The sequence below is a fragment of the Monodelphis domestica genome, chromosome 4 (assembly GCF_027887165.1).
Source record: "Monodelphis domestica isolate mMonDom1 chromosome 4, mMonDom1.pri, whole genome shotgun sequence".
NCBI lineage: Eukaryota > Metazoa > Chordata > Mammalia > Didelphimorphia > Didelphidae > Monodelphis > Monodelphis domestica.
Window position 1 is genome coordinate 205,662,801 of NC_077230.1, and position 26,619 is coordinate 205,689,419.

At 34.1% G+C, this 26,619-nt stretch overlaps 1 protein-coding gene across 9 annotated transcripts in view; it reads left to right on the forward strand.

Moving 5' to 3' along the window:
* Positions 1–26,619, forward strand: part of GULP1 (GULP PTB domain containing engulfment adaptor 1) — a 404,571-nt gene that overhangs the window by 356,651 nt on the left and 21,301 nt on the right. For 6 of the 9 annotated variants that reach the window (XM_056794109.1, XM_056794112.1, XM_056794110.1 and 3 more), the window contains 3 exons: positions 9,182–9,298; positions 9,496–9,576; positions 10,006–10,098. In XM_056794109.1, coding sequence (XP_056650087.1) covers positions 9,182–9,298; positions 9,496–9,576; positions 10,006–10,098 — 291 coding nt within the window. The remainder of the gene's footprint in view (positions 1–9,181; positions 9,299–9,495; positions 9,577–10,005; positions 10,099–26,619) is intronic. The other 3 variants (XM_007494492.2, XM_056794114.1, XM_056794111.1) reach the window with 2 other exon arrangements.

Below are 26,619 nucleotides of genomic sequence, written 5' to 3' on the forward strand. Positions count from 1 at the left end.
TTTGTACAATCAAAACCAATGCAACCAAAATTAGAAGGGAAGCAACAAATTGGGAAACAATTTTCATAACAAAAACCTCTGACAAAGGTCTAATTAATCAAATTTATGGAAGAGCTAAATCAATTGTACCAAAAATCAAGCCATTCTCCAATTGATAAATGGGTAAGGGATATGAATAGGCAATTTTCAGTCAAAGAAATCAAAACTGTTAATAAATACATGAAAAAGTGTTCTAAATCTCTTATAATCAGAGAAATGCAAATCAAAACAACTCTGAGGTATCACCTCACACCTAGCAGATTGGCTAACATGACAGCAATGGAAAGTAATGAATGCTGGAGAGGATGTGGCAAAGTTGGGATATTAATGCATTGCTGGTGGAGTTGTGAATTGATCCAACAATTCTGGAGGGCAATTTGGAACTATACCCAAAGGGTGCTAAAAGACTGTCTGCCCTTTGATCCAGTCATAGCACTGCTGGGTTTTTACCCCAAAAAGATAATAAGGAAAAAGACTTATACAAGAATATTCATAGCTGCACTCTTTGTGGTGGCAAAAAATTGGAAAATGAGTGGATGCCCTTCAATTGGGGAATGGCTGAACAAATTGTGGTATCTGTTCGTGATGGAATACTATTGTGCTCAAAGGAATAATGAAGTGGAGGAATTCCATGGAGACTGGAACAACCTCCAGGAATTGATGCAGAGTGAAAGTTGCAGAACTAGGAGAACATTGTACACAGAGACTGATACATTGTACAATCGATTGTAATGGACTTCTCCATTAGTAGCAATGCAGTGATCCTGAACAACTTGGAGGTATCTATGAGAAAAACCATTATCCACATTCAGAGGAAAAACTGTGGGAGTAGAAACACAGAAGAAAAACAACTGCTTGATTACATGTGTTGAGGGGATATGGTTGGGGATATAGACTCTAAATGAACATCCTAAAGCAATCACCAACAACATGGAAATAGGTTTTGATCAAGGACACATGTAATACCCAATGAAATTGTGATTCAGCTATGGGAAGGATGGGGGGAGGGGAGGGACGGAAATAATATGATTCTTGTAACCAAGGAATAATGTTCTAAATTGACTAAATTAATTTAAAAAAAGATTAAAAAGGAAAAAAAAATTACTACATGCCATATTTACTATATTTTATCAAACTTATTTACTTTAAATATTGAAAAATTAAATATTTTAAAAATTAAAAGTACTGCCAAACTAAACTTCAAACAATGGGCTAAAGAAAAATAATTTTCAAAAAAGTCATATATTTCAAAACTACTTTTGCTAACTAGCCCCTTTTCCAAAGTTTTAGCCTGAAAAAATAGTAAAATCTGCAAAGAATGTTATTGCAATTATTCAAGGCTTGTGTCAGGTAAAATACAACGAATGCTATTATGCAATTTTACATTTATTAAACTATAGTTCAAAGCACAAGTTTGACAAAAAATATATTTGGCCTATTATTCTAGCATACTAAAATATGTTTTTATCTTGATTCTGTAAAACAAAGTAAATGCCTCCCAATTTTGTCATTTGAAAGTCTAATAAAATTTTTAATTATTTATATTATTTTCTGTCAGTCCACATGGAGTTTCCTTTTAGGTTGATGTAGATCCATTAGTGAATAGTGATATGCATTGGCATTTTTGGGCACATTTGTGAAGTGTTTTATGGACATCTATGCAAACTGGCAATATAATCAACCAGCCCTTATTTGTTTATCTTGTTCACAGAATATCATGAAAAACTTGTTAAATGCCTTTCTTAAATTAATAAAAAAAATTACATATACATTTTCTGATCTACTTGTCTAATAACACTCACAGGTTTGGCATATATTAGTCTTAATGAACACATTTTAGTTCCTTGTGATTATCAATGTCTCTAATTGATTACAAACCAATCGTTTAATCATTTATTTTAGAATTCCTCCATTAATATACAACTTACTGGTCTATACTTTCTAGTTTCTTTATTTTTTTTTCCTTTTGTAAAGTGGAATAGTTAAATCAACTAACATTTATTAAATACCTAAAGTGTGCCAAGCACTGTGCTAAAGACTGAGCATACAAAAGTTAAAAACATCCTTGTTCTTAATTAATTTAGTTTACTTGGGGAGGCAACGTGGAAATGACTTTGCATGAAAAACATACAGAAGCTAAATTAAGGATAGGGTACCTAGAGCATCAAGCCTAGAGTAAAAAAAAAAAAAGACTCAGGGGGCAGCTGGGTAGCTCAGTGGAAGAGAGCCAGGCCTAGAGATGGGAGGTCCTTGGTTCAAATCTGACCTCAGACACTTCCCAGCTGTGTGATCCTGGGCAAGTCACTTAACCCTCATTGCCTAACCCTTACCACTCTTCTGCCTTGGAGCCAATACACAGTATTGACTGCAAGACGGAAGGTAAGGGTTTAAAAAAAAAGACTCAAATCCAGTCTTGAACAATATCTTTGTGACCTTGGGCAAGTTATACAACCTTCTTTGCCTCAGTTTCCTCATCTGTAAAATGAGCTGGAGAAGAAAATGGCAAACCACTCCAATAACTTTGCCAAGCAAACCCCAAGTGAAGTCACAAGGACTTGGGCATGATTGAAAATGACTGAACAACAACAAAAATTAAGGATAGCATGAGAATGAAAGTGCTAAGTTTAAGGAACACTGGGAAAGACTTATAGAAAGTAGAACTTTAGCTGAAACTTGAAGGAAACTGAAAGCTGGAAAATGGAGATGAAGAAAACTGGTATTTCAGGTATGGGGGGGATTTTAAATTAAAATGCTTGGATTTGGTAGATAAGAGTATAATGGATGAGAAATAGCTAAGAAGTCAATGTCATTGGATTATAGAATATTTGGAGGGGATTAATGGATAAAAATCCCAGAAAATTAAAAATGCACTTCAGAAGTCAAACAAAGGATATTTGATCCTGGAGGAAAAACATTAACTGCTTCCAATCTCCAGGCATGTCTTCTTATAGCTGCGCTATCATGGGTTCTTTCATATGATGGTTGTAATTCATCCGGATCTAGAAACGTATATTTGTTTAAATCACTTACAGAAGTTGTTAACAAATGATCTATTTTCAATTTAATTACATTTTATAATATTTTACCCTTTTCATTTGATGAACTTTTCCATGATACAGAAAATAGAAGTTTTAAAGAAGAACTTGGAAGTGAAAACAAAAAGACAGCCTGAATGGCTTGCCTTTTCTCAGTCATCTGTTCATATTACAATAATTGCCTCAAATAATTCCCTATTAGTTATTATAATTAATAATCAATAATAAACATTTCTATAATATGTTCCAGGTCTCATGCTAAATACTTTACACTGATCTCATTTGATCCTCACAATACACCTGGGACATAAATGCTTTTGTTATTCCCACTTTACATATGAGAAAACTGATGTAGAGAGTGAATAAATGCCTTACTCAAAGGTTACACAGCTAGTGTGTGTCTGAGACCATATTTGAACTCAGGTCTTTTTAACTCCAGGCCCAAAATTCTATCCTCTGTACCATCTGGCTTCTCCATATAGTGTAATCTGAGATTCTTAGGACCTGAGTTTGAATTCCTCCTTTGGTTCTTACTGAGTTTCACAACTTTTCCAAGCCTCAGTTACCTCATATATAAAAGGAGGCAATGGAATGGATGGCTACTGGAGATATCTTCTAAGACTACCTCAATGATAGCATGTGATCTTTTATTTATTTGCATAATGAACCCTATGGTCAGGAAATACAGAGAAATAGCAAAGTAAAATGTGGTATCCTAATGTGACAAGGAAATCACTTTAAAAGACTGATATATATTAATTTAAGGTCGCCAAGGAATTCAGCTATGTAATTCCTTAATGAAAACTCAAGTCAGCCGTCAACCTTTTATGGAGTTTTAATTACAAACAGGAGGAAGAAAGGGATTACAGATAGAGAGAAAGAGGGAGAGAGAAAGGGGAGAGAAGGGAATAGGGCTTAAATACCCCTTCTGTTTAGGCTGGGCCAAAAGGCCCAAGCCCTTAGATAGCTGGGGCAATGAAAGGAGATCAGTCCCTATTACTCACGTGACCAAAAATGGAGAAACAGTCTCCGGGGCCCCCACCTTCAGCTTCCTTCAGCGCAAGCTTCTCAGAGCACACCGCAACCACTCCGACCAACTCCTCAACCAACTCCCTGAGTCTTCAGACCCCTCTCTCTTTAAGGACACCATCCAAGTTGCCTCCCCTCAGTTCTCACATCTACCAATCACTGTCCATCAATTTCCCTGTGCCAATGGAGGCTCTAGCTTAACCCAGGACTGCCCAGAGGTCTCTGGCTTTGCACATGTCTGTTGAAGGTCATATTTTCAAATAATTAAATCTTTGATCCTTTGCTACAGCCCTTTCTAAATCCAGTTAACCTGAGTAGGGTAGAGATTGGAATAATTAAATTTTGATCTAGGCTGCAGCCCTTACTCAATCCTGTTAGGACTGAATAGGGTGGAGATTGATTCCAAGTATCTCCATTGTATCAATTCTAAAATCAATCATGACTCAAAGAAATTCCTGTTCTATGCTTAAGCATTGGTCAAAGTCCTTTCCATTGTTCAGCAAAAGGTTTCTGTCCTAAAGTAATCTTAAGAAGGTAGGAGAAGGAACCTCCCATGCCAATGGGGTTCACATTCCAATAGCCAAGACCCACTATCAATAGGAAATTTTTCAAGTATGAAATTTCCCAATGGTGAAATTTCCAACATTTATAAGCCTAAGGAATTTTAGGGTTTACACTAATCAATATACAAGATAAATGCATAATGGAAAGATTAGCACTTATCTGATAATATTAGCAATCCTTCAATAATCACACTCTAGAGCTCCTTTCTTTTTTTTCCCACCATCTATTAGAGATTATCACCTAGTATTCTCCTTTTCTAGAATGTTATTTGTTGTGGTTGCATGACCATTTCATTGATCTGCTTGTTTTCACTTTATTGATGTAAGTATCTAGGGTTATGAAATTTTCCCTAATGACTATTTTGGTCATATCCCAAAAATGTTCTTCCCTCTCCCCCCACCCCCATTTTATGGATGAGGAAATTGAGGCAAATAGGTTTTAAGTGACTTGCCCAGGTTGATACAGCTAAGAAATCTGTGTCTGGATTTGGATTCAGATCTTATTGACTCCTAATCTGGTATACCATCTACTGTGTCACCTAGCTGCCCCTCAATATCTATAGTGCCTACCTTTAAAGTTCCTTCAAGGTCTAGATGTCTTGTTTGGCATGGCTAGAAGTGAAGCACCCAGATGACCATTTATTTCTCCTCACTGCTGTACAAACCTCTTCTTTCCCATAATATATCTCTTATAGTGCAATTTGCTCGAGTCTTATGCAGTTTTGTAGTCTAACATATATCTGATTAAACACAAGTTTTGTCAGTCTTATGTTTAATTTCATAAAATAATTTTTAAAGAAATGTTCTGTTTATCTTTCCTAAATAAAGTATTTTAATTTAATGAAAAATATTTCATAATAAAGATGGGTCACAGTAGTTATCAAGATTTAACTATTTCCTAGAGAAATAAGCTCTTTTTTCTTAGTTTAAACCTATTGTATCAAAGTCTTGGCAAATCAGTAACTGTAACATATATTACATGATATATTGTAAAAGAGAATATACTTCATATATATACATATATAGTAGGAAACCCCTGGCTTGTTATAAATGAATGGTCAGTTGTTTGGATAAACTGATCTGTCAGGATATTTCTCCTTTAGACAGAGAGCAATGGCTTCTCTCTATCCTCGGCCAGATCAGAATGGTGGTCAAGATGTTGCTGCGGTCTGTATCAGAATAGAGAACACCTCAGGGAAGAAGGATAGATGTTTGGCTAGGATGTTTTGCTTAACCTAGCTCTCCTTTGATGAACTCTTTTTCTGAACAGATCTGCTTAGAGGGAGAGCAGTAACAGATGGTTCATGGTTTGACTTAACCTGGGCCTGAGAAAGCTCTCCCTCTGAATCACCCCTAACCCACCAATCTCCCTTTACTCTTTCTTGTAAATTAATCTGACTGTTTGTTAAAGTTTAATACTGTTTATTAAAAGGGTATCAAGGTTTCAGGTGCAGGAAAGAGGGAAATAGGAGGTCCCTAATTGAAAGTGATGATCTTTCAAGTCTTTCAGCCCTCACCTAAAAGCTGGACTGGCCTGAGCCTTTCTGTCTGATGTTGAAACTGTTATGGCTAACCTAGGCTAACTAAGAGAAGGATTATAGTCTCTAGGTTTAGCTGGAACAAGAGAGATGCTCTTCAGGCTTGACTCAGTTCCTCTCAGGGATCTCAGTTCCTTTGAGATGACTGGCTGTTTATCACGTTTACACAGGTTTCCTCTCAGTTCTGAACAGCAGGATGATTCAGGGCTGATGACTTCTCTGAATGATGGGGAATAACCACTCTGGGATATATCCAATCTTCCAGAAGGGTCTCTGGGAGCTCACACTCTTTCAGAGACCAGACTCCCCCCAAAGTCCATTAGGGTTCCAACAGCCCCTTGCTTCAGGATTCTAAATGACCTTTGGTCTCTTCTCACTGTCCTCCTGCCTTCATGGCTTCTTTGTGTAAAATTCCATTCCTTCAATATTAAAGAAGAATATTGATGATATAGTTGATATTCCCTATGATGTTCATTTAGCAAACAAGATATAGTGAAAACTTGTGGATGAAATTAGTAATCTATAAGTATACAATGAGAATTATATTAGATTATGCTGTCAAATGTAAAAGACTGATTAAAAGCAAAAACTAGTATGGTCAGAATTATTCTCAGTGAAAACATGTTTTATAAAAAATAGCAGCAACATTAAGCTTTAAATCTTTGTCTTGGGAATTTGATATGGAAGAGCTCATTTCTGATGAGGTAGTATAAAGAAGATGAAAAGAAGGTCATATAACAAAGACAGTACCTAAATTGCATGTATCTTGAATAAAAAGAGGGTGAATCATAGTTCAGGGATTGGACAATAGGATTGTCCATTTCAGAAATAGAGAACCATATAAGCAAAGACAAAGAGATAGAAAAGAGTAGGGTGAGGTGGATGGAATGGAATAGTAGTGAATTTGACTTTAGAGTTTGTGAAAGGGAATAGTATATGAAGATAAAGGTCAGATTGTAGAAAAGTTTGAATTTCAGGATAAAAGTTATGTATTGAATTAGATAGGACATTTCTTGTATGGAAGAGTTCCATGATCAGAGAATACTGGATTACGATGACTTCTTTAGCAGTAAGTAGCATGATGGTTGTATTATTGGCTAAGGGAGATTGTAGGGAAGGGAACTATGTTGAAGATTATTATAGTAATCTCAGTAAGAGCAGATGTGAGTCTTAAGTACAATGATAGTAAGAACATAAGGGAGGTAATAAACATGAGAGAGCTCATTCAATTTAACAAAACTCTCTCTAGCAGTTACTAATGCAAGATACATGGAGTACACTGCCGAGATTAACTCTACAAAACTTGGCAATAGATTGGATTGGGAATGAATGTGGGATAGGTAATTGCAGACAGTAATGTGATTTCCAACTCAGGTTGATAAGGATAGTGATGATGCCAACAAAATATGGAAGTTAGAATGAGAAGCAAGTTTAGGTGGTAGGATGAATTCAATTTTAGATGTATTATATTGTGGCAAGAGCAAATCCTGAATCAGCAGTTCTTTAAGCAATGGATTAGCTTATTAATACAGATAGTACATTTTTTCAGTCCCAATGAATACAGAATAAGACATAAATATCATATCATGTTCACTAATTTCTTCTACAATGATATAGCATTCAAATTTTAAGTAATTAATAGGATATCATATAATAACAAGACTTGTGGAGTATAGCTTGTGAAATAGTGTCAACACTTTCAAATTACACATTCTGTATTCTTGCAACAACAAAAAAATTTAATGCTTACTACCTGCAAAGAATATATGACAAATGCAAAGCAAAGGACAGCTTTGAAAGTGAATGGATGAAGAAGCAATTAGTAGTGAAATTAGAAAGAAGACTTGGGGTACCCAGACCTGTGATTTCCTTAGTAGAGGGAATTCTCAGGGAAGGAAACCTCTTTCTGCCCAATGGAGGTTGGCATCTTCTCTGGAACTTGGAAAATTGTTTGGTGCCCTGATGGTTAAACCCAGGATGAAGAAGGCAGAACCTTTCAACCCAACTCTGCATGTACCCACCCTTTTAAGACTATAGTAGATGCCATATATTTATTTCAAGAAAGGGAAAACAAATTGAGAAATATCATGCGAAATACTTATTTAAATAGAGGGAAAGCAAACTGAGAAGTTCCATGCTTGAAACTCTCTCCTAGCTGAAATCCCTTCAAGTCTCAGCCAAAGTCCTACTTTCTAAAAGAAATCTTTCCTAGCCCTCCTTTATCATACTGCTTTCCGTCTGAGATGACTCCCACTTTGTCTGGTATAAATCATGTTTGTACATTGTTGCTTGTAAGCTCCCTATTAGATTATAAGCTTGTATCCCTAGTGCCTGGAACATATAAGGTGTTTAATAAATGTTTATTTAATGAATAGATATTATGATCCCCATTAGACTCAGCTCCTTGATTGTAGAAACTGTTTGTTTGTTTGTTTTTTTGCCTCTCATTGTGTGGCCCAAAGCCTGGCACATTGTAGATGATTTATAATTGATAGTCCCCTAACTAGTTGGCCCATAATAATATGTAACATTTACATATCGCTTTTAAAAGGATTTGTAAAGTGCTTTACATATGTTAGCTCATTTGATACTGACAACCACCCTGCAAAATAGGTGCTGTTGTTATTCCCTTTTTACAGATGAGGGAACTGAGACATAGACAGGTTAAGTCATTTGCCTACAATCACACAGCTTTGTAAGTCCAAGGCAAGATTCAAATTCATGTCTTCCTAACTCCAGATGCTATACTACATCTATTGGGCCACCTTGCCGCCAGTTTATAGGATTTGTTTAAAAAGAGAAATAAAATATAGAGGGTAGAAGAGTGATCCTCAAATCTTGTTCAAGCTTCCATTCTTTCAATTCTCAGTCATGCCCATATATGCCTTGTGAAAGTTGCCTCTTCCTGGGACAGGAGTATGATTCTGGGGAAGTTCTTACTACAATGCCAATTCTTTCTTTTTCATTTTTCCCAAAGGCTGAAGAGATCACTTTAACTATTGGTCAAGCATTCGATCTGGCCTATAGGAAGTTTCTAGAATCCGGAGGAAAAGATGTTGAAACAAGAAAACAGATTGCAGGGTTGCAGAAAAGAGTGAGTAGCCAAAATGTGTTGATCACATGTGTTTGATCTAAGTACAGGGAAACTTGCAGACCATTAAACAAATTGAGAAGTCCTACCATTCCATTTCCCCACAAAGACTGGAACTGCTTTCATTTTGTTCCTGTAATTGTCCACTCCTTCTGATCCCCTGCACAGTTTTTAACCATTTTATATTGAATTCCCACAAGAACTTAGTGTTCTCATGTGACTTTGCTTCACTTCCTGATGCTTCTCATGGGGATCAGAGCAGCAGAAGGAGCAGATGCTGGGTAAGTGGTTTCCCACGCAGATCAGATTCCTTTTGTTATTAAATTACCCTTCCCCTCACTATCTTCAAAATCAGCACAAGCAAGTTTCACTGTCCTGTGTTCATACTTCCAGATTATGGGTACACTTTTCAAAATAAATTCAGAAAACAAAACAAAACAGAAAGATTGGGAGCAACCAGGAAGAAGAAATTAGTCCAAAATACAAGTATTGTAAAATTTAAAATACTTGCATTGCTAGTGACCTGAAGTTCTAAGCTGTTTTCCAGGCTTTACCTGAATAACTTTTTCCCCTGTGCATGATACATCACATCACATTTTGAAATGATGGACAAGCAGGAATTTAGAAAGTTCACTCCAGAGTATAGTCAGTAGTTATAGTAATTTTTTTAAAATTCTAATTTGATGTTCTATAATCATTTGCTTTTATAGATACAAGAACTAGAAACTGAGAATATAGAACTCAGAAATAAAGTCCAGGATTTGGAAAACCAGCTAAGAATAACTCAGATATCCACATCTCCAGTAAGTATATGTAAAACCTATCCTGGTTTTGGGGCGGGGAATCAAATAGGTCACATTTCTGTACACAGGAATATTTCACATTGTTTTCTAGTATTTTGTTATTTATTTATAAACCACATCCATACTATCCTAAGGAAAAAGATAGCTGACAAATAAATATGGAGATAGGGGCATGGACCTATTATTTCTTTGCTATAAGGAAATTTTGAGGTAAAACAGTTTACCTCTATCCATGCTGGTTGCTACCATTTTTGAAACAAAGAATTGCCTAGAAAATTGATAGGCCAAATTGCCAGTAGGTGTCCAAGGCAATCCTTGAAATCTGGTCTTCTTGGCCTTGAAACCAACTCTCTATTCACTACTGCAAGCTATCTTTGATGGATATTGATAATCTTTAAAAGATCTATGTCAATTAGATCAATGTTTTCCCTAGATAACTGACTCCAACTTTAATGTGATTCTAACCTTGGAGAATCAGAAAATTTCTATAATAGGTATACTCGGACTTTGAGGGTTGAAAATTAGTGCATTTGTGGCTACATTTAACAAACCCTTCTTTAATGATAAGGGAGAATTAAGTCCCAAAACAGTAAACTGTACTCAGGATATAGCTTTTTAACTTGGCAAAATCTGGGAAATTGTATTACATAATGATTTTCTAAATCATTAAGTTAATCCCTCAGCATTACTCAACTAGTATTTGGGGCATTGAATTTATTTGTCATCACAGTCAGTTCTTATATTGTTATTAAATATTCATTTTATAATTTACTCATGATTTCAAAATCTACATTTTACTTTTAAATTCCATCCAAGATATATGCAGACCCATTTTTTTGCCATCAGATGGTATGTAATTAGGATATGGAAGCATTTTAATACTCATCTAAGCCAAATATAATTAGGAATATATGTCCTGTTTTGATAATTTACACCATCAACACCCCTTTTTTTCTTACCCAAACCTCTCCAATTTCTCCTTCTGAGTCCTACCTGATTTTTTTTGGAAGACCCAGATCAAATGCTCTATTAAATCACATTGATAAAGAATTGCTATTTAATGATATTATATATTTTCAGTAAACAAATAACTATTAAAGAATGAGAGAATGGCTTTACCCATCACATTAATGGGGCACACATAACCAGATTATTATAAGAACTGGTTCTTTTGATAATTTATGCCAACAACCACATCATGGGTTTGACCATTGTAATTGAAAAATGTGTTTCTGACAGCCCAAGTTGGAATAATGAACACATTTACCCTTAGACTTGTGGTTATATATTGTGGTAAAGTATTATCTTGCCAGTAGTGCTAGTATCTCCTACATGTTTCTTTTATTTTACCAAGTATACATAAAATAAACAACTCAATAATTTAAGGCTCTACATATAATTAATACAATAAAGTTAAAAACCCTGACTTTGTGATTTGATTATTATAGTTTATTGTCAAAAATGCTTGACAATTTCTTATGTTCCTTAGAGCTGACAATTTTTTTTATCTACCTTAAACTACTCTTTATAACCTTGCATCTGAGTTATTCTCACTCATTTTCTGAGTGCCTAGGACACAGAGTAAGATAGTTAAATTTGTTGAATGAATAATCAAAAATCAACTCTACCACAGAATGTTTCTTAATAGTATTCTGATGTTCTAAACAACTTTTAGAGACCAAAGCAATATGATATGAACCTCATAATACAGTTGGTTCCCAATTGACAAATGGGTTATGGTCCAATAGTTCATTTTTAAATTAGTCATTTGAAACTTGAAATGCATTTTCCCACAGAACAAAATATTACACAATATAATTCATTTTTAGATCATCCTTAAAAAAAGAAAAAAGTATTTAACCCAACCCCAAATAAGTTAAATACATTATGAATAATACTACAGAACCTAACCAAAATTTATTACAACAATTCTATGGGAAACAAAATGGTTATACCAAGAATACATTTCTCAATAACCTATCATGGTGGTCAAATCTATGATATAGCAGTTGGCAAAAATTGTCAAAAGATTCAATTCTTTAGAAAGCCTACTTCTGCTGTGATCTGATAATGTGCTGGGAATAGACAATCCCTTATTCTCTACCAGTTATTTTCAGAAAATATAACAAAATAGTACTTTTTAGCGATTAGAGCTATAAAGAAATGATAGGATTAAACAGTCAAGAAAATGGTTGTTACTGTGCTCATTCTTACCTTTCCCCTAAGTATTCACAGAAAAATAAGAAAATAACAATTTTTAGAGATTAGTTGTATAAAGAAATGAAAGAATTAATCAAGAAAGTGCTAAGTAACAAATGTTTCTTTCCTCTCCTTCCCTTTTATTTTATTTTGACAAAATTATTCAGGATAAAGAGTATTCTGTAGTTTAAAAGTTATCATTAATGTACCCATGGTAAAACAATTGGCTTTATAATGTGATTATTTTTCTCTGTCAAAACTGCTTGAATTTCCTTTGAACCAACATTCTTTGATTTTCATTTTCCATCTGAATTATTATAATATAAATATATAAAAAGCTAAGTATAAATATATACCAATTACATAGTAGGCAGATAGCATAGATACTAAAGATAATATGTCCTTCATTAGATGAGAATAAATGGGCTAGTGTGGTAAGAGAACTAGCCTTGGAACCAGGAAGACCTATATTCATGTACTGTCTGGTACATACTCATTGGCCAAATCAGACCTAAGATAAGCCTTTTAATTGGTCAAGTCAATTAACTTCTTTGTACCCTGGGTAACTAAGATATGTTTCAGAGAAAGTGCAAATCTGTAGTGTTGAAAGGAGTTTCTTAATATGAGGTTCCTTATACTAATAAGATTGCAGGTTTGGTCCATATCTCCTATCCCTGTATTAGAAAAGTTCTTGTGAATATGTGTAGACCAGTAAAATAAAGGAAATAGAGGGGCAAATAGTTTTTTTTTTACTTTTGTTTTCCACCTACATGAAATGAAGACTCTAGTATAGTTTAATAACAAAGTGTGATACTTAATAAATATGAAAACAAAAAATCTGGATTAAAAATCAGAAATAGTTTCTTGTCCTGTCTCAGCCATAAAATTTATGATCATGAGCTCTAAGTGTATCTCCTCAACTGTAAAGTATGAAATGAGCCTATTGGACTATGCTATCTCTTAAGTGCTATTTCCTTCTAAACTACTTTTATTCTATGAACTTTAAAAATTATAATCCTCATTATGCTTCATGTAACAAGATTTATCCTCCAAAGAATTTCCAAATTATTTTCAAAGTTTGAGATTTTTATATTATAAGATTAGAACATTTTGTATTAAATTCTAAATTCATCTAAAATTATTTTTGTTAAATATGAATGGTACCTTTATGATGGCTATCCCTGCTAGAAAAATGAAGTTTCATGGGTAATTGATACTATTGTTTAATGATTTAAATAATTGATTTGGACTCCTTTAGAAAATTATGAAGAATAGAAGAGTCATATTTTATTTTATTTTTATAACATTATTTTTTTATTTGGCCAATTTCAATCATTATTCCCTGGATATAAAAATCATTTTCTATTCCTCCCTCCCCTCCTGCCACCCAGAAGATACATATTTTAAATAAGATTTAAATGATCAATATCAAGCATTTTATTTTATTACCTACTATATGGCATGTTGTTCTATGCCATCTTTTTAATTTTTAATTTTCCCAATTATATGTAATAACAGTTTTTAATATACATTATCAAACTTATAGGATCCAAATTATCTCCCTCACTCCCTTTCTCCCTCCATCAACTTCATTCCCTACCCATTCTGGAGATGGTGAACAAATTTATATAGGTTATACTTGTAATATTATTAATGAAGTCAAAACTCCAAAATAAAAAAAATAAATTAAAGTGAAAATTAGTACTATTTGATGTGTGCTCTGACTCCATCCATTCTTTCTCTGGAGGTGGAAAGGATTCTTTTTTATAAGTCCTTCAGAATTGACCTAGATCATAGAAATCATACTGTTCATCATTTCTTAGAAGAATATAGTATTCCATCACAATCATATACCACAATTTGTTCAGCTATTTCACAATTTATCAATATCCCCTCAACTTCCAGTTCTTTGCCACCAAAAGAGAGCAGCGATAAATATTTTTGCACATGTATGTGCTCTCTCTCTCTCTCCCCCTCCCTCCTTCCCTCTCTCACTCTCTCTCTCTCTCTCTCTCTCTCTCTCTCTCTTTCTCTCTCTCTTTCTCTCTCTCTCCTTCTCCCTCTCTCCTCTATGGGATACAGACATAGTGGTATTATTACTGAATTAAAGGGATTGCATAGTTTCACAGTTCTTTGGGGATTGTTCCAAATTGCCCTCCTGGTGTATTGTATTCAATGCAATTCAACAATATTTTGAAATACCAACTATATTCTAGTCATTGGGCTAAATAGTAAATAGAAAATGCAAAGAGAAATTAGAGGAAGGGAGAAAGAGAAGCTGAAGAAATGAAAGAAAGAAAAAAGGAAAGGAGGGAAGGATTGAGAAAGAATAGGTATATATTACATGTATTATATAGTAGTAATGTTATGAGAAAATTGAGGGAGAGACAATTTCTTTAGGAAGGAATCAGGAAAGGCTTCTTGAAGGTGTGCTTGAACTGAACATTAAAAGGGAAATTTATTTTATTTTTTTTAAACCCTTACCTTCCATCTTGGTATGGGCTAGGCAATGGGGGTCAAGTGACTTGCCCAGGGTCACACAGTTGGGAAGTGTCTGAGGCCAGATTTGAACCTAGGACCTCCCATCTCTAGGCCTGGCTCTAAAAGGGGAATTTAAAGTGTTGAAGCTGAGTGACCTGGGAAGAAAGAAAGTCCATTTTAACATGGCAGAGAGAGCATGAATAATGACACAGTAAAAGAAGAGAGGCACCAATGGCAAGATTGTACAGAGAAGAAAATTGATATTTACTAATAGAATATGTTATAATAGGAACAGTTAGGTAGCAAAATGGATAAAGCACCAGGCCTGGAGTTGGGAGAACCAAATCTGGTCTCAGATACTTCTTACCTGTATGTCCCTGGATAAGCCATTTAACCCCATTTATCTAGGCTTTACCACACTTCTGTCTTATAATTGATACTAAGTCAGAAGGTAAAGGTTAATTAATGTATGTGTATGTGTGTGTATAAATATAATAAGTAGTAACATTTAGAACTGTAAGGGAACTCTGATATTTTTTGAGGGGGACTGTATTTTTTTTGCTTGCTTTGAGGCTCTCAGTTCAACTCTCATAAAAAATTGAATTTCTACTCTTGCAAACATTTATTAAGGGCTATTTTTATGCTAAGCTTTGCACTACATCATAGGGATAAAAATAGACATTCTGTCTATTTCTGTTAAAACTACAAATAATCCCACAGGGATAAATGGATCTTTCTATAGTTTATTAAATTATATCTATTTAGAATGTAGGGCTAGTTTTCCATATAATTTAGAAGCATTAGAGAACATTCTAATAAGATCAGGAATACAAAAAAGAGATCCATTTTCAACACTATTTTTTTAAATAAAGTTCTTGAAATTTAAGCTATAGAGAGAAGACAAGAGAAATAAATTAAGAGAATGAGTACAAACAAAGGTGAATTAAAAAAAACACTTTTTGGGGATTAAATGATTGTCTATATAGAGATTCACCTAAAATTAAATAAAACAATATGTCAAGCAAAGTATCAGAAGATAATATATCCCACATATATTGTCAGCTTTTCTATATATCACTAATGAAGCAGAGGTAAAAGCTAAAAAGAGAAAATATTCAAAATAATTAAAACATATAAAATAGTTGAGAGTTCACCTTACTAAGAAACATATAGGAAGCAGATGAATAAAATTGCAGAACAATCTTTACAGAAATAAAGACAAAATTAAATAGTTATATGTGGGTTAAAAGAAGGGATTCAAACTATATATATATATATATATATATATATATATATATGTAATTAAAAAGGTATAATTGGCTAAAGGGAGAAGGGAAGGGGATCAGGGAATAACTTATTTCTAACATACAACAGATATTAAAACCCCTAAAACTTTCTACAGTTATTCTAAACTAAGTAATTTGAGTATTAATTAAAGTAAGGGAGGGATTGGTAGGGACAAGGACAAAAAGGGCCCAATGAATCTCATAACATCAGGAGTCCTCTTTGATTCAAACAGCAGTCCCAGAAAAATGTCACCAACAATAGCTGAAATCGACTTCTCTGTAGAAGCAACAGTAGGAACAGGCAGAAATGTCAAGAAAGCCCAAGAAGAGGGATCCACTGGCTCTCTGGGTCCACCCCAGAAATACCAGACAGATATTCTCTCTGGGCTTTCCTGATAGTTGGAGAAAAGCAGCCTCTCCCTCCTCCAGGGTCCAACAACTGTGTCCAGCAACTGCCCCTGAGTTCAGCCCCAGTTCCTGGGAGTTCTGAATAGAATGATGGTTTGGAGCATCTTTTTCATTCAGCTTGCCCTGATTAAATCCTTTACCACAATAAGTAGGAAGTTATTAATTGCTCATGACTAGTCAATATAGTAATAATAATACTGGTAAAATTAATTTACTTATTTAGTGCAATATCGATTAAACTACCAAAGATTTACCACTCTCTTTGTTTCTCTGATTAGAGGGTGAAGCCATGAACTCCAAATATCCATTTAATTGGAGAGTTCAATACAGATATCTAACACCTTATTTTTCATCTGGCTGCACTACATTGGGACTTTTCTAACTGACTTCTTTATCATACTGCCGGAAGTTCATTATTGGAAGAGTTCATCATCCTATAAAATCTCAGCAGCCTTGATACTCCATCTCATTACTACTATCTGCCTCTCTGATTAAAGGGTGGGGCTATGAACTCCAAATGCCCATTTAAGGAAAGAGTTCAGCTATAACATCTCATTTCTCACCTGGCTGCAATACTTTGGGACTTCTCCATCATATCCCCATGTTAAATATACTCCCCGTTTCTCCTTCCTTTTATTTATTGTCTTCCCCCCTTTAGATTGTAAGGTCTTTGATGTCAGGGTCTGTCTTTCTCCTTTTGTATTTGTATATGTCTGTGTGTGTGTGTGTGTGTGTGTGTGCCTATATATATAAGTATATATATATATATATATATATATATATATATAATTAGTAATAAGCTTTAGATCTAGAAGGGAATATATATATATATACATATATATAATATCCCTACCACTTAGATGTATTAGGCACATTGTAGGGGGCACTAAATGTTTACTGACTATTGTTTGTTGATTAGAAAAAAAATTATCTGGAGGAACAAAAGTTCAAAAACCTCAAGGGAAATAATACTGGGAAGAGTGGAAAGAAAAAGACCTGGCAATCTCTTAATTCAGATTATAATGTAAAGCAGTAATTATCAAAAACTTGCTACCAGTTAAAAAAAAGAGAAGTTGGTTAATAGAACATATTAAGTATGCAACATACAGAATAAAACAAATATTATCATAGTGTTTTATAAATCTAATGATTTCAAATGCTAGAGAAAGGACTCACTATTCAACAAAAACTTTTAGAAAACAGCAAAAGAGTCTGACAGAAATGATATTTAGACCAACATGTCACACCATATATAAGACCACAATAAGACATGACTATAGGACCTAGATATAAAAGAAAAGAAGGAAATACTTTTGCAACAGGTGACAGGGGAAGAGTTCTTGACAATGCAGGGAATGATAACATGATTGCATGTTATCAGGAAATATTAACAGTTTGGAGTGCATGAAGTTAAAAAACATTAATGAAGGAAAGGAATTAAAAAAAATCAAAATAAGAACATAACAGATTAGTAATTAATAGTTCAAGGATATGAAAATGCAGGCATTAAGGGAAAAAATCCAGGTCACCAACAAACATATGAACAAAGCTCAGTCACTAACAACTCTTGAGTTGTGTTCTGAGGTCTCATTTGATTCAACAGTAATCATGATAGAGAGTTGTGGGTTTTGGTCAACTAGTATGTTACATTTAGAGGGTGTTTTTTTTTAAGGATATCTAATTCTTACTTGATTGAATATGATAATTCAAGTACCTTCATCAATTATCCTCAGAAATTGAAAGACAGGCTTCTAGTCGTTGACCTACAGTCAACTAATCCTACACATGCCATTTATGTGTTTTGGTAGAGATATATAAGCTGTGGCCCTTTTCTAGTAGTTTTTTCCAAATAGCAAATCCTTATTTCAATAAGTAGGAGTGTTTATCAAATGCTATAGTACTAGTCATATTCTCCTCGCTATATTGTATAGCTAATCTTTTCCACTGATTGTTCTATTTTTTAAACTAGCACAAAACTATCTTGACAATAACTGCTTTGTAATAGCAGTTGAGAACTGTCACTAGTAGACCCCTTCATTCCCACATTTTTCACGATATACCTTGAAGTTTTTGGCCTTTTTTTGCCTCTATATGAATTTTATTGGTAAAAGTTTCAGGAAGATCAGACATTGACCCCTTGTTACAAAATTTAAATTATAATAACTAATGATAACATAAAACTGGGCATTATAAAACAAATAGCTTTGTAGTGGAGAGTAGACTTCACAAATGTTAAAATATGGGCATAATTTAAAATGTAATCATGGAAAAATTGCCCTGGATATTGTATCCCTCTGCCTGTTACGTCTTGGGTAACTGATATTGTTGCCTACTTCTAATCTTAGTTGTGGATCTACTCAATAAATCTATTGTGTAAAAGAATGTACTTCTTCTAAGAAGTAACCATAAGTACATGTTTCAATTCTTCTTACTATCATACTTCCTAAAAAAGTATTACAACCTCTCATAGATGCTGAAATATGCCTTTAAATTGACAGTTAATGAAATACAAAACCAAATTTGGCTTCTCCAGGGGACTTTCTTTCCCAAATGTAACTTTGATGGCAAGGCTGAGGGAACTATTTTTTAGATTCTGTCTTAGTTTATAGAATTTTACAAGTGCTCTTAGGCCTGCTTTTGTGGTTTCATAAGCAGAGTTCATTTCAGACTTTTATGTGAACTATTAAGTCTTCAGTGAGTTTGCATTAGAACTTCAGTGATATGATTTATGTCTCAAAAAAGTGGAATCTTAAAGGACTTAAAATAAATATTTTCATCATATTTTATAAGTTATGTTCATTTCATTCTATTATAATCCTTTGAGGAAAATTTAAAACTAATAAGAACAAAATGCATAGCCACATAGTACTATTTTTGCATATTTGACCAGTATTTGTACCAAAGAACTTTGTGGTTATTGTTTTATGATCCAGGTTAACACCCTAACAGTATAAATGTTGCCAATCAATGAGATCATGGAGTAATTTAGAGCCAGCTGAAAAAAATGACATACCAAATATGTTACTTGTTTAACATTAAAAGGAAAAATAATAGTAATAAAAAGAGATATGATAAAACTACTTCCCTCTCCCTATCTTAATTTCTCTTCAGTGCCTCATAGGCACGATGAGTCAGGATCACTCATGTCCAGGGGATGGTTGTATGGATCTACATGGGGTTTTTTTTGGTCAGATTTTCCCATTTGTGGGTTTTCTGTTGTTTTTCACAAAAGGAACACTTACAGTATGCTAGGCGCCATACTGTAGTTCCAAAACTGTGGTTTCCGTCTGTGGTTACCAATTTTAAGAGTGTCGATATTACTACAACCATATATAACATTGGGACTGCTGAAATGTTTTAAATGATTTTTGGAATTTGGTCTCATTTTATACACTCATTTAGATGCACAGAGAAATTTCCATTACTTGACTGTGCTGTTTGCTTTTCTTCTGTGTTCTGGTGGTTTGGCAGTAGATTAGAGGTTGGGTTTTCCACCATTTGGTACTAATTATCTAGGAACAATCTGATTTTCATTTATTACATTCACATGGTAGTGCTTCCCATGTTTATATTGGAAAATGGGGTCAACTCTGCTCTCATCCACCAAGTAACTCCAGTAGATGGACTCTTTTCTGTAATGGCAGGCACAAAGAGTTGAATCAAATTCTTTATTTTACTCTGTGTGTGTATATGCCTGGGCTCACGTGTACTTTACTCATTTAATTTCTTAAGCCAACAGCATGCATTCAATTTACATTATTACTATGATGTTAAATGAAGTGCTAAAGGTTACTGAGCTTTCTTTTGCTGAATAAAATCCATCACCCTTTAAATCCAAGTCACTGTAAGTGGGTGCAGTTCTATCTTTTAATACTCTTAAATGTGGTTACTGAAAAGATTTGATAGGATATTTATGGATAAGAATCTAGACCTTTCTCCCTTCCTTCCTTGCTTCCTTTTTTATGACTTTCTTGAAGAAACCTTGAATAAACAATAATTTTCATTTTGCCTCCTCTTTTTCTCAATTACTATTGAAGAAAGCCATAATAGGAAAGATTAGACTATTCAAGCTCAATTTTGTAAAAAATGCCAAATGTGAAGAAGCTTGATATTTTAAACTTGCACATTGCATCATAGATAGCTTCAGATCATAATTGTCTCCCCATGCTAAAAATGGAATTTCTCAAAATTATTAGTTTTATAAAGAAGATGAAGAAGAAATGTAGTCTAGTCTGGCATAAAGATTATTATATGGGATTCTTGACAAAGATTTCTTGCTAGCTAATTCTTAAATTTGGATAAAGCATTTATTCTCTATTACAATTTTTCAAATTTGTGTAATATTATTAGTATTTATCTTATAAGATAATTATAATGGCAAAATTAGATCATGGACATCAGTACTTTAGAAATGGTGAAAATATGAAGATTACAAAGGAATGGATAACTGTTGATATGTCTTTTTAGTCATCACTATAGTTATATATTTTTTTAATAAGTCCTGCTAAAAGGGCACCATCAAAACACACTAGAGTCATAACTAGGCAAAATTTCCAGAAGTTTATTCCACAATGTCAACCTCAAGGGAAGGCAATAAGTGCAGGTTTCCCTCACTGGCATCTCCAGAGTCCCACCTTACTCTACTGCTGTGTCCTCACTTTCAGCATCTTTGAAGTTGGGAGTGGGCCTTCCCACTGGGTCAAAGACCAGAGGTCATACCTTGTGATATGTTCTGAACTCTCAGAGGGGGAACCTCTATTCATTCCAAGGCTGACTATATCTACTTGAGTCAAATTGTTTTCTGCACTCTACATCAAACCACAGGATTTAGGCATCCAGATGGTACATCTCTCCCTGAGTATGCCTCAGGAACAGCAGCAATATTGGTACAGCATTGGATGAGGTCAAATCCTGCAGCTTTTCCACATCCCAAGTGAACTTTTTCTGGTGCAGCTTTTCCTTGCTTTGATCCCTCCCATTGTGACCTCCGTAGCAGTCAGTCTTATACATAAGTGCCACAATCACCCCTAATTCAATTTTCTGGAAGGTCAGAATCCTTGGATTGCAGATCTTCACTAAGGCAACAATTGGAATAACATTGGCAAATACTATTTTCCAATAATATGGAGGAAAACGTGCCGGGGAAAAATGTGTTATAATATTAGTGCTTTTGTAGTCCAAATTACAACAAACCAATTAAATGATATAGAAGAAAACATAATTGTGATGGATAAAATTAAACTGCCATTTTAATTTTGACTCCAAAAGATGACATTTATCTACAGTATTATAAATTTTGCTCCTTGTAATTTAAGATAAAGGATAGTATAATCTAAGATAGTTTATTAGTCTTAGACTTTTAAAAGACCTTTGTTTCCTTTTATTACCAAAAGAATTTATAACTGTTAAGTATGCTCTTGATTTTTTTTTTGTAGATCTTATCCAAAAATTGAGATTCTTTTTAAAATAGTGGTACTTTCCTATACACAGATAGGATCAATAACATTCCATGTTATAGTTGTTATCTAAAAGAATTTAAAGATTAGAAAAAATATTTAAAACCCATACCACCAACCACTAAAAACCCATACTACTAAAGACTAAAGGCAAACTACTACAGTAACTAAAGATTACTTAAAGTAACTAGGGAAAATACATAATTGAAAGTTATCCTTGAGAGTCATGATCATTTGATACCTTTTCCTTAACTAAGCATTTATTGTGTTGGGACATCTCCTTTATACAGAAATTCAAATATCATAGATAGAGCCTCTTACAGTTCAGATAGAGCATTCAGTGAGACCAGTGAGGGAGTAGTAAAGTCTGGATGAATTGTAATAATGTTTATCTATCTATAACAATCTATGGAATATTCATTCTTTCTGCTAAATATAGGGTGTCCCCAAAGTCTTGGGGCATTTTGGAACTTAGTGCACTAGACATTTTGGGGGACACATATTGACATTAGTAAGAAGATCCATCACACAAAATATATTTTTTCATGTAAAGTATGTGTTTCATTTTTTAAAAAATTCTTATCTGGTTAAAGTGACATTTAAAAATAAGTTCCAAAACACTTAAATTTAGAAATACCAACCAGAATATGTATTTGACTAGTGCCAAAAATGCCACTGCACATCATTAAATTACTCTGGATTTGGCAGTTATGTTTTCTCATCCGTATTTCATAAGCCTAATAACTTGGTGAGGGAGTTGGCACTTTTGAAATATATACAGAGATTGAAATATTCTGAGCTTGGATTCCATCCTTTATAAGGAATCAAATTCAACAAGCTAGTTTCCTGTCACAAATAAATAGGGATGATGCTTCTGCCCCTAATCTCTTTGATTTGGACAGGTTTCAATCTAGTTTTGAACCTTAAATTCGAATACTCAGATATACTGCTATTATCATTTCTCTCTAAATTTCTTCTCTAAAATTGATCAAACTGTTCAATGCAATAAACATGATACTCTTTTCCATGAGTATCTTAATAAAACTCTGAAAAATCAACCACTTGAATTAGACCATTTGGACATCTGCTTAAATGGGGAAACCTTTTTAAAATAGTATCCTTAGTGCCAAGGATAATTTGTCATGGGTAATAAAGAAAATGATTTACTTATTTTTTTAATTCTGGTGATAACATAGATAATTTCTACTTGGAAATCTATAGGATATTACAATCATTGCTTTCATATTGAAGTTAAGTCAAAAATGTATTTAAAAATTAAAGTTACAGAGATTTTTTGAGGACTTAGTATATGCTTTTATTATTCTCCAGGGTGTCAATGAGAAGTGTGGTCAAAGAATGGAAAAGAACATATTAGTCTTGGAGTCAAAAGGTCTGATTTGGGGTCCAGCTTTTCCACTTGATAGTTATGCGATCCTGGACAAGTAATTCGAGACTCAGTTTCCTCATCTGTAAAAGAGAGATAATCATTCTTGTTCTTCTCTCCTCTCAGGGTTCCTTTGAGCAAAGTGTTACAAAGAACTCCATCCCCCCATGATCTTCAAATTTCTAGGAAACTTGAACTCTTACCAGCTTTGATTGTTTTTGACTGGAGTCTGGTGTAGAGGACTCACAGCGATAGGCAGATAGGCAACTGCATTGCAGTTTAGAGATTAATTGCTTGAGTTACCAAAAGGTTAATTGACTTGCCCTGACTCACATAGTCAGTATGTGTTTCTGAATCCAAGACTCTTTATCCAATATTCTATTGCTCATATTTAGGCTTTTAAAACTTCCAGTTCCTTATCTGTAAAATCAGAAAGTTGAACTAGATATAGATAATAAGATGTTTTTGAGTATTGAAATTTTGAACTCTACTCCATCATCCAAATTTTTGGGTCAAGGTGCTTTGGTATAAAGACCACTTTCTTTAAAATTAATCAGACTAGTTAGCAAAGAAGACCATATTCCATGGTATAATGAAGAAAGAATGATCTGATTATAGGTGAAATCTATAAAAATATGCTCATATATATATATATACATGTACATAAATCTATTATAAATTGTGTGAAGGAAAATACCATCTTCCTGTGACTATTTTGTTCCTAACTATAGCTGTATATCTTGATTTTTCTATTTATATTATGTATTTCCACTTTACATATACACATGGTTAAGTGACTTGCCTGGGATCACAGAGCCAAATGGGCTGGATTTAAACTTAAGTCTCTTCTGACCTCCAGGCCTGGCACAATAACTTCACTAACTTAGCTGCCCATTGCTTACATATTAGTTGAACCTCTTCAGTATGCCACTGTGATGCAGCTAGGTGAAGCTGGGGATGGCATGCTGACCTTGGATTCAGGAAGACCTAGGTTTGAAACCAGTTTAAGACACTTACTAGCTCTCTGACCCTGAATTTAACTGCTCATGGCATCAATTTCCTCATCTACAAAGTAGGCACAATCTCACCTTCCTTGCAGAGTTGTAAGGAGTATCAAATTAAATTTAATAAAAAAATGTATTGTTGGACAGATGGCAATCTTCATATTCACTGCATGTTGGGACCCTAGAAAACTGACAGTTTAAGGGATTTGGCCAAGTTCCTAATTACATAGAACAAGGAGAGGTTCTTCTGAATACATCTGGAATACTCCAATTTTAATTTGGTATATTGATATAGAAGAAGAATGGTAGAAGTAAGTAGTTCTACCTCACATTTATATAGATGGCTTTAAAAGGTTCTCAAAGAACTTTCCTCATAACCCTGTGAAACCTGTGGTGTATCACCAGAATAAAAATCTGATTATGAAGAGAGGTGAGATGTGGAAAGTTCTATACTTTCGAGTCAGGAGGAGCCAGATTCAAATTGCATATCTGACAATTACTAGCTTTGTGATCTTGGCCAATTAATCTCTTATATCAGTCAACTTCCTAGAATTTGCCTCAATTTCTTTATCTTTCAATTGGAGTTTAGACTAAGTAGGCTTTAAACTCCCTTCCTGATATAGATCTATGATTCTAGGAACTAAACTATATTTGAGCTGCTATCTTTATTGGTGATTTGAATTCCCCAAATTGCCAAAATCACAATTTTATCTCATTTTTCCATGATAACATTGCAAATGGATTGAGGGGCTTTCACATGGTTTCCCAGTTAAAACCAGAGTTCAAGTTCATCATTCTTCCCATTATATAGTTGTACCAGCATAGCAAAGGCCATATATATTTGGCTATGGACAATACATTGTTATTTGTACTTGAATATTAGTATCCTGGAAATTCATACTACTTTAGATAGCAAACCTTCAGTGAGAAGACTAGACATGCATAATTATCGGATTTGAATAATGCTCAGGAGAGTATATTTTCTTTGTCAATCTCCCCTATTGATTTAAAACATACCTATTTCATATGAAAATTTAACAGAGTTCTCAGTCGATTCCAGTATGAACTCATTTGTTTCCCCTCCATATTTTTATCTTCATTTCTTCAAACCAAAGTGGCATAATGCAAAGAATACTTCAGATCAAAAGATGAAGCCCCTTGATTCTAGTTCTGCTAGTGTTGCCACTGTATAGATATGTCAATTACAGTCAACAAGACACCAACTTTGTTCCAGGCACTATGCTTAGAGCTGGGAATGCAAACTTAAGAAAAATTAAAGCTAATATCTCAGTCCTCAAGGATCTTACATTCGAATAGGGGAATTTACCACATAGAAGCTGAAAAGTAGGTCAGGTGGAGAGATGGAAATGTAGTGAAGAAGTCCAGAGAATTAGGAGAGCAGCTAGGGAAAGAGTGTGAATGAGGCATTTCCTCAAACCCAAGGTTCCAAGAAGAATTCACCAACCAGGGGAGGAGCCTCAGGGAGATCTTCCAGACTGTCAGGGCATGGGAATAAGGAAACAAGCATTGATTAAGCTCCTACTATGTACTAGGCATTGTGCTAAGCACTCTGTGAATATTTCATTTGATTCTCACAACTCTGCAAGGTAGGTATTATAATTATCTTCATTTTATAGATGGGGAAACTGAGGCAAACAGAGGTTTTTAGTGACTCATCCAAGCTCATATATTAAATGTCTAAGACAAGATTTGAACTCATGTCTTCCTGACTTAAAGCCCAGTTCTTTTAATCCACTGTGTAACGAGCTACATGTAAGATATTATTCTCCTTTCTAGAATTTTCTTTTGCTGAAAAGGTATTATTTTTAGTTGTATATTCTAGTTCATTTGAAAATGATGGATATGTGTTCTCTATGCAAATTACTTTGAAGTTCCCTGATATTTTATTATAATATCATAGATTTAATAGTGTAAAGTATTTTAGAGGTATCTTAGTGCAACCATTTCATTTAACAGATGAATATACTAAGTCCCAGAGAGATTAAAAATTTGTCCAAGATCACCAAGGTAATAAGTTGCAGCACTGGGTCTTCTGGACAATAGCAGCAATAGTAATTATGAAAGCTCATTAGTATCTTCAACTATTTATGAATTTTGTGTTCAGACATAAGTAACTTCTAAAATGGGTTCTGTAATAAGGGTAAAAATCTCAGTTGAGTCTTATTTAAGAATCTGAGGAGTGTAAATATTTAAAGTTATTCATTTAGATTACTTTTAAAGTATTCTTCAGTCATGAGGGAAGGACTATATTATTTTCCAGAAAATGTGGGTTATCTTTTCCA